At 34.8% G+C, this 16447-nt stretch overlaps 1 protein-coding gene across 1 annotated transcript; it reads right to left on the bottom strand.

The window, feature by feature from the left end:
- Positions 1 to 13587: 13587 nt before the first annotated feature.
- Positions 13588 to 16240, bottom strand: LOC131629614 (uncharacterized). Its single transcript, XM_058900403.1, has 2 exons — positions 15963 to 16240; positions 13588 to 14591 (listed from the first exon to the last, which is right to left on the bottom strand). The coding sequence occupies exons 1-2, from the start codon at positions 16030 to 16032 to the stop codon at positions 13813 to 13815; spliced, it is 849 nt and encodes a 282-aa protein (XP_058756386.1). The 5' UTR covers positions 16033 to 16240; the 3' UTR covers positions 13588 to 13812.
- Positions 16241 to 16447: the final 207 nt, after the last annotated feature.

Raw genomic sequence — 16447 nt, 5'->3', positions numbered from 1 at the left:
TGTTCTGATTCTGCTTTGACCATCTTCTGATGTCTTGCCAGACCATGTTCTGATGTTGCATGCTGAACCTTCTGAGACAAAGCTTCTGAGCGCTGATTTGTGCATACTCTTTATATATTTCCTGAAAGGGAAATTGCAATGTATTAGAGTACCACATTATCTCACACAAAATTCATATCCTTGTTATCATCAAAACTAAGAATATTGATCAGAACAAATCTTGTTCTAACAGTTGGTACTTGGTACTAATTTGGTACATGGTAGTAACTATTAAAACTCACTCATGGACCATGGTACTCCCTCTGTTTTTTATTATAAGTCGTTTTGAAAAAAAAATTGTATTTAAATATAAGTCGCTTTACAATTCCAATGAATAATCAATGCTATTTTTCCTATTATATCCTTAAATATTTATTATTCTCTCTCCTTTCAATTATATAAATTTATCTTCCACATGTCATTAATGAAGGATAATTTTGTAAAAATCTTCATAATTTCTCATTTTCATACAACAATTATTATTTTTCTTAATCTGTGTGAAAAGTCTAAAACGATTTATAATAAAAAACGGAGGTAGTATATTTTTTTTCAATTTGCCTTGGTAAGAGCATGGGAGGACAATTGGCTAGGCCATGAGTATGTTGTGAGTAACATGGAGGTGCAAATTCCAACTGACCTTCGTGGGGCTAAAGTTTGTGACTTAGTAAATGAGAGAGGAGAGTGGAATCTAAATATTCTTACACAATGGCTGCCGGAACAGTGGATTAGCAAGCTGAAAGCTTGTGCGCCACCATGTTCAGGGCATTATACTGACCTTTTTTGTTTTGCAGGTACGGGTGATGGAAAGTTCTCGATTAAATCTATGTATAAAGATCTAGATGGCCATAATGTTGACTGGGAAGATGGCGATTGGATGAAGATTTGGAAAGCGGGGGTTCCGGAGAGATGTAAAAGTTTCGTGTGGCTCCTCAAGCATGATCGAATTTTGACGAACTTTAGTAAGAGTCGAAAAGGAATCGGAAGCGCAAGTTGTAAGCTTTGTGGTAATACTTGTGAATCTACGATACATGCTATGCGGGACTGTCCTAAATGTTCTCATCTTTGGAGCAGTTTAGTTCCTAGTGAGATTAGTGGAGAGTTCTTTACAGCAGATCTTAAAGATTGGATACATATCAATCTGAATTATAGTGGTACTGGGAATGAAGAGTGGAGGAATGTTTGGATTATTACTTGTCATCAATTGTGGGCGTGGCGTAATCTGGAGGAACATGATGAGCATTTCGAGAGGCCAGGAGATCCTATATGTCATATTCTTCGGAACTACAAGGATTTTAAGCAAGCTATAGAAGCAAGTAAGAAAATAAGTGTGGTGAAGAATGACAGAAAGTTTTTGGGGTGGCTCCCTCCTGTTGGAGGCATGATGAAACTTAACACGGATGGTGCGAGAAAAAATAATAGTGAAGCTGGTTGTGGAGGGATCATTAGGGATCAGAGAGGAGTTTGGAAAGGAGGTTTCTCCAAATACCTCGGTAAGTGTAGTGTCGAACTTGCTAAATTATGGGGTGTGCTGGAAGGTCTTAAGCTCACTAAATCCCTAAATATTCAAAGAGTTGAGCTTAATGTTGATTCGGCTATTGTGGTCAAAGCAATAGAAGAAGGAAAAATTGGTATTATTGATTGCGTTAATGTTCTTCGTCAAATCAAAGATATTATTTGTGAGCACGAGCTCGTGATAGTTGTTCAAGTCTCCAGGTTTACAAATGGCTGTGCTGATATGTTAGTTACTCAGGGCTGCATTGACAAAAACTTCATCCTTTATAAAGAAGTTCCAGATTTTATTGAACCGTTTGTAGTGGCGGATTCATTGGGTATCAGTAGTTTCTTTTTTGATAAGTTGTAGTTTGTTTTTCCTTTGGACTTAGGCCCTCTCTTGTACCAAAAAAAAATTAATAAATATATTGATATATTAATTAATTTAATTTAATTTTAATTGATTTGGGTTGGGCTTAGGGGTAGTAAATTAGAAATCTGTTGCCCAAACCAATTAATATTGGGTTTCATTGGTTCGGTTCGATTTTTGTCCGAACTGAAAAAATGTCTAACCCGAATATATTGGTTTGGATTTGCCCGAACCAATGAACACCCTACACAAAATTTCGTACACTCTTTATTGAATTGAATACTCGATAATCCATGAGAGTTGGTTTTAGCAGAAGAGATTGAACTCTCATAGATGAACATGTTTGATACTTTCAAGTGAGAGAAACTTTAAATGTATAAAGAGTAATGCGCATAGGTCATGAACATATGTAACAAAAATTCAGACCCCTCGTTAATTCTGAATTTTCATTTTCAATTTGACCAATATTGCAACTTCCACTATCATTTACAGTGTAATTGCACCAAATGCAACTACTCGACGCAGAAGCTAAAGGGAAACAGTGTAATATTAAACTCACCTTTTTAAAATAAATGAAATTTACTTGAGGATGTTGCTAAAATGGACTCACCTTGCATCAAATAATCATATTTAAATAGATATTGTCTTCATGACTTCATCATCTAGCTTTCGGTACCATTACATTTTTGTTGCTCCAATGGCCATAATTATACTCCCTCCGTCTCATAATAAATGTCTTATTTGAGCAATGCGCGGTTTTTAAGAAAATGATTGGATGTGTTTGTTTTAGTAAAAAAGTTAATGTCATTTACTAGAATATCCCTATTAATAGTAGTTGAATAACGTGAAAGTTACTAAATAGGGGTATAATAGTGGAAAAATAAAAATGATTGATGCATTAGAATTGTAAATGGACAATTAATTTGAGACAAGAAAAAAATGCAAATGGGACACTTATTATGAGACGGAGGGAGTAGCATTTTATACTATCATTTTTATCAAAGTTGAATTAATGGTGAGCATGTTGGATGGCTATGGATGAAGTCAAATCCACTTAGTCACTGCACAATTGCCATGTGTGACAAACACACGATACCGTGATGCGATGTGTGGCAAACTTGCAATCGCACGACGCCGTGAGCCTTCTACATGCATGCATCTCACTCCATTTTACTCCATGTAATACTATAACCATCCACTCTGGCACCTCAAGTAGGGTTATATTGAACAACATATACATCTCGGCAACTTCAAACTATAAATGAAGACTACAATTAGCTAGTAACCAAAACTTGCAAATTTGATATTTTAAACAAAACACAAAATTAATTCATTCAATCGGAATGGACCTTGAGCTTTATACGGCTGGCTAAAAAAATGTTATAATTGAGCTTGAATTATGTTATTGACTCTAGAAGTAGAGCTGTCAATATGGACTACTCGGTCATAAACGGGCTGATTCAGGCGGGCTTTGGACTTTTCAGGGCTGGGCTAAAAAAGCCATGTATAATATGGGCTCGAGATTTACTACCTGAGTCCGACCCTGGATAGGCTTCAGGCTACCCGACCCTAAATAGACTTATTTATTTAAAAAATTAAAATAAAAAGTCCATAATATTTGTTATAAATAAAATTAAAAATTATGTTATTTTAAACATAATACATTTTTAAGTACTATATTATCTCTTATAAATACTATAATGTGTTTCTTAATACAATATATGTCTAAATTGTATAAAATAACACTTGAATATTTATTATAAGAGAAAAACTAATATAATATGATGAAAAAATGTTGATTATATTAATGTATGATATTTAAAAGAGAAAGATTAAATAAAATAGAGATAAAATTTAGTGAAGTGAGAAAAATCAATATGCTATTTTGGAGTAAGATAATATAAATATTAATATATTTTTTAAAAATTTATAATTATGCGGGCCTAATGGGCTACGCACGGTCCATATGGGCTAACCCTAATGGGTAGCAGATTTTTAGGGTTGGGCTTAAAAGGCCCTGAAAAATATGGGCTCTAATTTTAAGGCCCAAGCCCTATGACTTTCCGAGCCTGGCAGGTCGGTCCATATGCGTTAGCCCATTTTGACAGCTCTACTTAGAAGGATAGTAGATTACTCGGCTCTCAACGGATTATTATAACAAAAATACTATAACATGTTTATAATACACAAATATTCAATGTAACACAAATTAATAGAATATGATAAAGTTGTGAAGTGAATCGTGGATTAATTTAACCTTAATGATTAACGGATTTTTAGGGCTTGACTAAAAAAACTTTTACAAAATCTAGGCTTTACTTAAAGTCCTAGTCCCTAGGTTTTATCGGGCTTAACGGGTTGGCCCATATAGGCTAGCCCATTTTGATGAGTCTGCTCTAAACTATATTATAAGAGGGATAATGGGTCGTCCCATTTTTTTCAAACAACTTTATCAATACATGATCCATGGTTTGAGTGATGTGGACCATCATGAATATTGTAGTCCAAACTCACACACTATCAATCATCTCGGCCCAACACATTACAGTCATGTGAAACATGAGAGATTTTATATGGGACTCAGAGAGTTATTTAACTTTACTTGGAACGTGGGTGCGTTGACCACATCACTAGACTTCCTCAAAAATTAGTCACCTGCCACGATCCCTAATGAAGTGGAGTATGACTGGCCAAATTCAAGGAGAAATCCCAAGGGTTCTGCACATTTTACTAGGTCATGCGGGTTATATATACCTACCTTGAAGGTTAGGTTAGACATCACACTCTTTACAAATCACTTATCAAATGCATCTTGTTTGGTAGATTGTAGACAAGGTCACTACTATTGTACTCCCACCAAGTATAATTGACGTCTATCGTTGAGCATAGCTAAAAAAAATTGGCCGCACCTTTTTCAAAAAGATTTTTGTTCAATCAACTGTCGTTTTACAATGGTGGCCACACGTGTTACATCCAACTATGGCAATGAGGAAGCCCTAGCAAAGTGCATGTCTCTATAGATGAATTATGCCTCCATAAGCAAACCTTGAAAGCAACAGTTTAGACAATCCAAAAACAATAACGACGCGATGACATACACTAGAAGGGGATGTAGGTTGAAGACCCTCAACCCCTATTTTCAAGAATTTGGGACGTCTTAGTCCTAGAAAATTTTAAGTCGCCCCTTTGATGACCATGATGGGAAAAGAAACCCTTAGGGTGTGTTTGGGAGTTTGGAGGGGATGACTTTAAAAAAAGGGAAGGATTGAATGGAAAGAATTGAAGAATTTTGGTTGGGAGAGTTTTGGAGGGTTTGCTTTTATTCATAACACCAAAAAACCCCTAATTTGGGGGAACTCAAAATTTATATTAAAGGAGGATTTTAGAGGGCTTACATAAATTTTCCAAATATCTTTTATGTTGTTATAGCATTCTGAAAATTAAAAATGTAGTAATGATAAACACTTTTTTATCACTATACAAAATCATATTTTCAAAAAATTTCAAATAGTTTTATATTTTTTTTAATTTGTTTTTGGAAGCCTTCCCTCCCCTCTCATCCAAACTCGCAAACGAATCCTTCAGAACATGTAACTCCCTTCAACATGTAGATGACAGTCATAGGTGTAACATACTCACTCAAATGCAAGCTCCTTTTCAAAACCTTAAAGGAGTCCTTTGTGTGAATATTCTTATATTCTCTTTAACATGCTATAAAGACTTATCCATGAATTTTTCCACCAATTCTTGGCCAAATAAACATCACAAGGTATCCACCACAAGCTTCTTCAACATGCAACATGGACACTCTGAGCATTTGTGTGAGTAATTAACATGTTTCGACAAAGCCAACATTAAGGTAGTAAACTATAATCATGATATGTCAGTAGGACCCTTCAAGAATGGGTTGAAAGCTTGGCATTTCAACAAGTTTCTCACCTAGAAATTTGCAGACTCGATGGAATAGATCGTGGAAAGTGCATAGTACATAAAGGGGAAGGAACACAATGGAGGGAAAAAATCCAAATATGAAAAGGAAAGAAGAAGCAACATATTATTTTCCTTCAATCAGCGTAAGAACAATTACCCATAATAATTAAGATATAGAGGAACTTTCAAACCACCATCTATGAGGCATGTAGAAAACTAAATTCCTTTAAATACAAGGAAATATTAAATATGGTGAGAGGTTTATCACATATGACTCATTCCCAAACCCGTAGCCCCAAGATAATAGATTATGGAAAACGAGTCCAACAAATACTTCAAGTACCATAAGGTAAAAGGCCACCATACATATTATTGCCATCAACTAAAGAAGGATATAGAGTGTCTTATTCATGAAAGACATCTCAAGAGATACGTTCAGGCCATGTAAGCTAGTTCTAGAACGAGAGCTCGATTTCTAGAGTGACATGCCTAGGAGCCTTCAAGATATAAGAGATAAAGAATAATAATAAAGGAGTTGAATAGGAACATGTCTGTTTCACCCTTAATGCCATAGAGAGATCATTCTTTAAGGGGCGAGTTGAGCTCTTCAACAAAATATATGATTGTCAAGTATTACACATCAATGACACCCCCTCAAAACCTTATTCATCTAACGAGAAGAACCCTTGTGATAACTTGGAAGATATGGTGTTAGGAGATAAAACATGCGCCTAAATTGTGCTAAGTGGTCTTTTGGGGTGCAAGAAGGAAATGTTTTTGGTTTCATGTTAACTAAAAGAGAAAGTGAGGAAGGGCTTACGAGTGTTGCATCTTTTATGCCTAAAAATGCAAAATTTTATGTTAATTTTTGCTCCCGTAAAAGTCCACGGGGCGGACATATTAAGGGGCGTGGGCCTAAAACATTGACACGCGCCTCAAAAAAGTGCGGGTAAAACAGACATGTCCGACAGACTGGGCCCGTTTCGCCCCCCTTACAGGCGAATACCAAATGAAACAAGCTCAGTTGGTGAGACATTTTTCGAAAGTTCAGAAGTTATCTAGGCATTTTAAATTTTTTTAAGGTAACATATGTTCCAAATGAACATAACTCTTGAGTGAATCTCGTTTCCAAGCTTGCTGACACAAAGAAACCAGAGCATAACCAAATGAAAGAACGACTATGAGACATCTGAATCACATGTCGTCAAGTTGAAAAGGTCGATAGAGGCGCATGGCCTCCCAAATTCCATCCAATTATCGGTCTTGTCTAGACCAAGTAGCTTTCATGTCATTCTGCCAGTTTATCATTGCATACTCTTCAAAATATTCCTCCAAAGATAGTTGGGTTGCAAATCGCTCCCTCAAATTTTGAGCAAACATATGGTTGTGGTATTATATAAGTCATTATTGCAAACCTTGAACGACTTGGGGTGGTTGAGCATAAAATTTGGTCGAGATATCAGTGGTCTAACTTGATATTCCAAGCGCGTGGTCTTATAACCTATGGATCAGCTGCTGAAGAAACTCTGTGATTTAATATTGTTTGTTGTAAGCTTGTTGTTGTTAAGGTACCCGATCCTATTCAATCTATTTCTCTACTCTTTCTTCAACCCGATGAACGGACCCATAGATACTTTTCTCATAAAAGTTGTGTTAATTAGATTCCTCACTAGTTTTATGGCATCATCCAAGTGACTTTGTACACCGCCAATCATGCACAGGTCATTAGTAACACAAAAATGGCCATAAGTTATTTGTGGTACATCTACCATCGCATTTATGTTGTATGTGATTAAATACCTAACATTAAAGGACTCATCATGTAAAATTTCCATTAAACCATGAATCGTTTTCACTATCAACTCCGATGTGTTGGATTCAACTTCAAGACCATGACAGAAGAAAAAGGCACATATGCCTTTAGAATTGGGCACAAATTTGAAGTGTTAAGCCTTTCTGAAATGCCTTGTTTGTCAACCCATAATGCCACAGATGGACACAATTCATCTTTAATTTCATCCCAGTCTTCTTCAGTTAGTTTGGTTACTCCCTTTGGCTTGACTCCATAAACCTTTGAAGGATGTAAATCAATAAGCACGTTAATAGAATGGGTGCTATAATCAACAAATTTACCTCTTATGTAAAAAGTGTAATATCCTACCCCATGGTGTGTTGCATTGTCATAAAACTCTAAGTCAATATCCTTGTTGCTCGGCTCAAATAGAAAATTAAGCTTGGTTCAATTCCTCTTTTCCAAATTTTCAAGGATCTCTGGGTAACCATTCAAAATTTCAAAATCAAATGCTCTTTCTTTAACCACCTTGTAATTCCTCACCTTTAAATATTTTTCTTCACACTCTGCCAATAGGAACTTGTGAGCTAGGTATCTAACAATAGGTTTGTTTTATGGTTCAGACGAGGTCGATGAGGCAGAGGTTCTAGTATGTTTGGGTGCCACTATCACTGCAAAAACAAAAACTCATTGGAAAAGAGAATTAAACTCAAAAGGAAAGAGAAATACTAAAAATAACTTGAAATAATAAAGAAAGTATGTGAAAAGTGACTAGTGATTCTGACACCATGCTTGCAACTCAATTTATAAGCAATTTTTCACACACATCGCTCACACGATGGATAGCATCTCGCACGCGATATGAAACCGTAGACCCAACATCTAGTTGCAACAGCTTCCGGTCCAATGGTCATAAATTTTCATTGGATCATGCATGCGATGTAAGGGATTGCGCCCGTGATAAATGAAATCATTCACACGTTGGCTTAAATCGCATACACAAATTTTCCAGTAGCCTTACCTAAATTTTGCTTTCTTTTTCATAATTCCTACTCTTATCTTCATTGCTCATCACTTTTAACATACTACACAATAAAAATGTAAATGTAAACCCAATAATATGAAAATACACTTTAAATGAAATTTTTTTCATTTTATTTTATTTTTAATCTGATGGTTTGCTTCCCCTTAAGCGCTTCTTTACCATCATTAGCTTGATTGTTGCTCGTCTAAGATTCAGCGAGTATGAGAGAAACCTTTGCATTTGGCATTTTCCTCTGACGTATGGTTTCAATCTTTGGACATTAACTGTAAATATGTGTGCATTTATATGTTCATGTATTTCTACAACACCACTTGCAAAAACCTTTGTGATGATAAAAGGACCGGACCATTTAGATTTTAACTTATTAGGGAAAATTCTAAGCCTCTAATTATAGAGTAGAACTATCTGTCCTAGCTTGAAGTTTCGTTTTACCATTATCATGATACTTTTTAGTCATCTCTTTGTAAATCACAGTGTTTTCATAGGCTTGAAGTCTCATCTCTTCCAACTCATCCAGTTTAACTAATCTTTTTCTCCCATCTTCTTTCTCATCAAAATTCAAAAACTTTACAGCCTGATAAGCTTTATGTTAAAGCTAAACTGATAAGTGAAAATCTTTTCCATAAACCAATTGATATGAAATAATCCTAAATGTGTCTTAAAAGTTGTCATGTACGCCCAGAAATCATCATCTAACTTTTAAGATCAATCCTTCCTTTATGTAGCAATTGGCTTTTCAAAAGTTCGTTTAAGCTTCCTATTAGATACTTCCACTTGATCATAAGTCTGAGGATGGTAAGGTGTGGATACTTTTTGTTTTACATTATACTTTGTGTCATACTCCAATGTTTACCCCTAAGATTGCACCTACCGTTCATTTGAATTGGAACAAGATCACACACATGATTCTCTCATATCCCCTTGATCTTTGGGTTAACTTTTTGAGGGAGGTCGCCAAGCACCCTTGTGTTACTTTTTGCATCTTTATTTGCTTATGTTTATCATCTAACTTTCACTAACCTTTATTCAAATTACAAAAACATGTTGTTGGTTGCTTTCCTTTTCTCTTATTGTGCAAGGTATGGCTGACAATCAAGGAAAGAGAGTATCTATAACTCAATAGGATCTTATTTCATGTTCAAAGATGTTCAAATGCTCCAAGTGACTTGGCTTGTGGTTGAAGTTTTCTCAAAGATCAAGCATTGCTTCCAAATTAGGTTTTGGTTCTTCAAAGTCAAAGTTATGGTCAACTCTTGGTCAAATAGAATTTCCTCCAAGGAATGACCTATAATATTAAACAATTATTATGTCAAGCTTCATTCAACATCAAGGTATCAAGAGAATTTCAGGTTTGATGCTCATTTGTACAAGTTGATTCAAGTTTGGACCAAGGTTTATTTCCATGCATTTTCTCAAGCAATCATCAAGGCTTCTTTAAGGCTAATCCATTCTCATTCATATGGTATTAATTTGGTGTTTATGGAGCATTGGAATGCAAGAAAACATCAAAAATCTCAGGTTGGTACAAGTTGGTTTGACCTAAAATCATGTTTGGCTACCTTTTGGTCCAAAAGGCATAACTTTCTTAATTTTCAACATTTATGTGTGCTTCTTGAGACTAAATGTCCCTCTTGATGTCCTCTACAACTTTCATTTGTAGGTTAAACATCAATTCAGCCTCTAAGCATCTCATCTTCTGGATTGAATTTATGGTCCCTCTTCACATCAAACATCCTTTTGAATTGGTTCTTTTTGCATTGTGTTATACTCCATGAAATGAACATTTGGCTCAAAGAAAACCTGAAAACGCATGAGCCATTTCTATTTGGCCTTGGCTTGAACATGGTGACCCGGACTCTATTTTAGGTCGTAACCTATAATTAGAAATCATGTGCAATTCAACTTGGGGACCACCAAAATCATGTGCAAACTTACTCCTTACCAAAAAAATGTGACTAAGAGAGTGCAAAACGACTTGGAATCATGCCAATTTCATACATTCCATGCTTCATTTTCACACAAATTGGATCTAGAAATTTCTCAACTTGGTTCACACGTTTGGGATCTAGAATCCAAACGTACATGATCTCATTTCATTCCTATAAATAGAGCATCATTTCCCCTTCATTTGGAGGCTTCGTTTTCCCTATTTATTGTTGATAATTTTGAATATTAAATTTGTGTCTAATGTTTTGATATTTTGATTTGTATTTATTCTTAAAAATATTTTAAATGTGTGTGGAATTTTTTGAAATACAAGAGATAGATGATCATTCACGATCCAAGAATCAATGGAACTTAATGTACACGCTACCAATAAGGAAACTAATGAAAACAAAATAAAAGACTCTAATTACATATGATGATTTGTGTATTTAATGACTAGGTACAAGAAATCAAGAGAGTATTATGTGACTTGACTAACATTAAGAACTTAGTTAAACGCACTATGTTGAGAAAGGGGTTAATAAGTTTAAACACTTACGTTTCAAAGAAGTGAATACTCCATTTGATCCTAGTGTCAAGCTTCAAAAGAATGATGGAAAAGTTGTGGGTCGACTGAAATATGCAAATGCAATTAGTTGTCTATTGTATTTAATGCAATGTACTAGACCCGGCATAGCATTTGTAGTTATTAAAATGAGTATATTTATTAGCAATCCAAATGATGAGCATTGGAAGACCATCACAAGAATATCCAATTATCTTTATTAACCAAAAGTCTTGGCCTCCATTATAGTAGATTTTCTGCCATATTAGAAGGATATACCGATGTGAGTTGGGTATCAAGTGTTAGAGATCATAAATCTGCAATCGGGTGGATATTTATATTAGCTAGAAGTGAAATTTCTTGGAAGACCGAGAAATAAGCGTGTATCACTCTCTTAACCATGGAATCAAAGTTCAAGACTCTTGTTTTTGCTGGTCAAGAAGCTGAATGGTTGAGGGGCCTTCTATTAGAAGTTATGTTGGCTAAAAACAGTGTTTCAAAGGTGTTGATATATTGTGGTAGTCAATCCACTTTAACTATAACATTCAATGAAGTGTATAATGGATAGTCTAGGCACATAGATCTGAGACATTCCCTCGTGAAAAAATTGATTAAGGATGCAATCATTTCACTCACATATATACATTCAAACTATAATTTAGTTGATCCATTTACTAAATTAGTAGTCAGAGATTTAGTAAAGACTACCTCGAGAGGTACGGGATTGAAACTTCTTGAGTAAAAGTTCCAACAATGGTAGCAACCCAATCTAACTTTAAGAAAACATTAACCTTAGATTCAATGGGTAACAACAAACTATTGATTTGGATGTTTGTGCAATATTATGTAATAATGTTGACTATTGCATTAGGAGGGTTGAGTTTTTTTTTAACTATGTATCTCAAATAAAGTAGATGCAATAAGAAATTTACCTATGTGAATTTCGAGATGGTGTTGTCTTAAAGTGAGAGTTGAAGTTTCTCTCACAACTCATGTATCAGAAAAAACACATGGCCCTAAATAGTGTTAGGCGAGAGATCCAGGCGAAGAACCATTAAAGAGTATGTGTGTGTAAGGTAAAACCGATCTTATCACATGAAATAACAGGTTCAAAATTTCCTACCTAAAATTTCGATTAGATTTTGTGTTGTCTTTACTAAGGTTAATTTTAAATCAAAAGATACTTAAATGTTTTAGCATTCAATATATAAGAAATAGCCTCGCATTTAAAGTTAAACTAACTTTAATGCTCCTTATGTAAAGTTGTACTCATTAACTTACGAATGAGCTAAAGGAGAGAGAATGTCACATGAATGGATGTGGTAGTCCCGAGTCTATTGTCACGTGTCAACTTCACACACACACACACCCCATCCGGCGAAATCGACTCTGGAATCAGGATCGAAAATGTAGAGGCGTTAGTGGCGGTTTGTAGACTATACTTGAGCGCACTTAGGCAACTTCATATAGTCGATAAATAGACTATTTCTGATTAAAAAAACATACACAATTGAAGTTTCGGCTTCATTGTTTAATTTTCAGATCTCGAAATAGGCTGAAATCATTTATCCATTATCAAACTGAATTGTTACACTCATAAATTTTAATGTTGAAATAAATTAATTCTTTTTTTTGGATGAGTAATGAAACTGTGCACAGTGTCATGCTGTAATGCTTTGCCGCGCTTATTGCCATAATTTGCTTATGGCGTGCATGTACTGGTAGTACCATGGTACGAGTGGCAGATTTTAGAAATCAATAGGTTCATCCATTTTTAACAGGACTTTTTGAATTCTCTATCCCAGCACGATAAACCCAAAAGCTGTTACGACTTGGTCGGATAGGCTAGGGGTGTTCGCGGGCTAGTTTGTTTCGGTTTTGAGAGAATTCCATATCTTATTACTCTCAAGTCTCAAGCGTTTTACCGCTAGACCACACATAGTATTAACAGTGTTCAATTGTAAATATTAGATTAGCAATTTTTCCCTAATAGATGCAAAAATATCTAACAAAAAAAATATCTATTATAATGGCTTGTGAATCTATAGTTAGTTACTTGATTTAGTATAATAGTGAATATTTTTCATAGCTCTATACTCATTTATCACGTTGCAATAACAATTTTCTAATAAAAAATTAAAATAGCATAACTTGTTTCCATACAACATTTCACTTTTTTCTTCTTTGAAGTTGAATATAATTTTTATGATAATTAATTATGGTTGATTTGGGTTAGGTTCGCAGGTAGAAAATTGAAAATTCGATGCCCGAACCAATTGTCATTGGATTTTATTAGTTTGGTTCGATTCTTGCGCCAACTGAAAAAATGTTCAACTCAAACACTATGGTTTGGTTCAAATTCTAGTTTGGTTCAGATTTACCCGAACCAATGAACACCCCTAAGATAGGCTGTTTTATCAGCTCCCCTAGGATAGGCTGTTTTATCAGCTCTAACAACAACTCCTGCGATTACCCGGAATAAATTACAGAATGCACAAGTACAATACTCAGAAGATAAAATATATGTGCAGCAGAATGTGTATTTATGTTTAAAAAAAATAGTGAAATTTATACATACTATGCTGAAGCAAAGATTGAAATTAAAATCCATCTACATTTTGAACAAATGCCAATATATGAGCTACAAATTTTCATCACAGTTCAGAATTTTCATATGACTCATAGTTCTGATACTCAGTAGATTCATAAGCATTGGATTCTTCACTGGGAGATGATTCATATAAACTGGAACTTTCAGAGGGAGGAGATTCATATAAATTGGAACTTTCAGAGCTTTCAAAAATAGGAGCTTCACCATCAAAGACAGTTTCTGGGGCGTCAAAATTTTCATTACCTGGTGTTTTATGAACTTCAATTTCGCCTGTTTGAACAAATTGCAACAACAAATGCACTCCATTAATCACATCATAAATCATTAATCCTATTCTGCCACCAACCCAACTGCCCATGTGACTTCCAACAAGATAGCCAATTCTGCCAAGGCTTTGCTCCCCCATATATGCTCCCCCATAAGCACCAAACAAAGTACCAGTACCCCTAAGGAACCCCTCTGTGAGTGTACCACCATAGTAAATAGCTTCGAAAAAGTCCCATCCAGAAGAGATGATGGGACCAATTATCCGTTTGGCTTGACGGGAAGCCAATTTTGCTGCTTTTTTACTTTCTTTTTGTGCATGGTTAGCTGAATCTGTTGGGGACATCCCTTGACTAACAGCGTCGACAAGGGCAGTCTCGATTGCTCGTTGCCTTGCTTTTTCAACGTGGGTGGATCTAATACTGTAAAAATAGAGCTTCACGCCTTCCTTGACAGCACATGCCACAGTTCCAGAGCCCATGTCAAAGCAGTTTAATATCGTGAACTTTCCACTTTGAGATGACCCCTCCTCACCCATAAGCTCCCTGCATTTTTCAGCTGAAAGGACCAATTTATATCAGCACAAGCAGACACTTCAGACAAGTGCTAACAGACAGTGCAGTGGAATATTTTCAACACTCAAAGACAAACATGCATGACCACCAATATTGATACATGAATTTTTTGCAAGAATCAGAAAGTCTTTTGCTGCCAATAAACACACTTAGAAAAACAAAACAAAAAATTCAAAACCAGCAATTTCAATTCTATTCCAATATGGGATGCAATCTGCATTTGTCTTCATTCCATAATAAAAAATACTGTAGGCATGTAGTAACATTTAACTCCATTCGATTTAATTTCATTCCATTCCATAGTATGTGCAGTTATATTTCTCCATTCTTTCAGAGTATAGAAGTTTGAAAGGGAAATATCACAACGAAGCAAAAATAGTTGAATAGTATGATTGAACACACAATTTAAAGAGTTGTCATTCTATAGTTATTTATTAAACTCTTAAAAATTGATTATGACTGACTTGATTTTGTAAAATTGATTCCGGCTTAAGTGAGTTGAAGGTAAAGTGATATATATTTGGATAAATTTTTGCAAAAGTGAGTTGAACATTAAATTTCAGTCAGTATAAAAATCACGTTTAGCCTGAAAAAAGTTTTAAATCTTATCTTTAAGTAGAATCAATTTTGGAAAGCAAAATCAATTTTACTCAAGAGCAACCTAACATATCAAAATCAAAGAAGAAAAATATACTTATAGAAATAAAAGAAGAAAATTTGAAAAAATGAATGAATTCAAATTTTCTTAGAGGCCAAATACCAAAAAAACTAAAGGATTAGGCATTATTATACTAATAAGTTATGATATACTCCCTCTATGGCACAACAATTAAACTAGTTCAAAACAAAACCCCAAATTTATTGACCATTTCAATTTTACCTAATATTATTCTTCATACCTGTACCATCTACTCTAACTACCGCTATTTGCATCACTCCCAAATCAAAATCTTCTACTCTGAAGTTCTGATACCGATAAATACATCAATGCTTGATAAGAATTATTTAATACCTCACTCTTTCATTTATAAATTTTTAATCTGAACAGATCAAGCTTGAGTTATGAGATAGCCATGTGATAAACAAAATCATCAACACAAAAATGGCAATGTTTCCGATCTAATATGGAGTATCAATCCTTATCAACCCCAGATCACAAACACAAATATGAAATCAATAATAAGCTTAATTTTAAATAAAATTAACATCAACTAAATAAATAACTTAACAGGAAATAAATCCCTAAATCAGAACAATTATAGTGTTAACTATGATAGTAAATCAAATTATCAACCACTGAAGCCTCCCTTAATCACATCAATAGAATGAAATGAAAAAAGAAAAAAAAACATACCAGTGATGCTAAGAGCAATAACAGCGGCAACAATTACGAATAACCGAATCCTTCTTTTCTGGACATCCATGGTGTTAACTGAAAAAACCCTAACTAACTCTCAAGATAGTTATCGTCTTTTGGAGACAGTTTAAACGGTTCAAAAAGAGGCGAGAATCAGAATTATCTTGTTGAACGATGTTGCTTTAACGGAGGCCAATTTACGTCGATGAGGTTGAGCGTTGACCGGTACAAGGGAGATTGACCGGCGGCGAGAAAACAATCGTCGAGAAAGCAATTGAGAGCCCGTAGGCTTTAAGGCCCAATATATTTTACTAGTTGGGAAATGGGTTATTATTAGCACCGATTCTTTTATTGTATACACCACTGGAAGTTTTTTTTTTTATTTTAGTTACTGGAAAACATTTTTTTATAATTATTATAACTTCACCAATTTTTCGTTTTGATTCTTATTATTTTATCTGAAATTTTGTAAAAATTTGTTC

Source organism: Vicia villosa, unplaced genomic scaffold (genome assembly GCF_029867415.1).
Source record: "Vicia villosa cultivar HV-30 ecotype Madison, WI unplaced genomic scaffold, Vvil1.0 ctg.000585F_1_1, whole genome shotgun sequence".
NCBI classification, from domain to species: Eukaryota; Viridiplantae; Streptophyta; class Magnoliopsida; order Fabales; family Fabaceae; genus Vicia; species Vicia villosa.
The sequence above is the reverse complement of the archived record's forward strand: the minus strand, read 5'-3'. Positions and strand labels throughout refer to the sequence as shown.

What these genes read in the sequence shown, in the direction of transcription:
- LOC131629614 (XM_058900403.1), bottom strand. Translation starts at nt 16,032, where the DNA reads ATGGATGTCCAGAAAAGAAGGATTCGGTTATTCGTAATTGTTGCCGCT. An exon ending in TATTGCTCTTAGCATCACTG is followed by an intron (nt 14,592 to 15,962) that starts GTATGTTTTTTT and finishes TGGTCCTTTCAG; the next exon opens with CTGAAAAATGCAGGGAGCTT.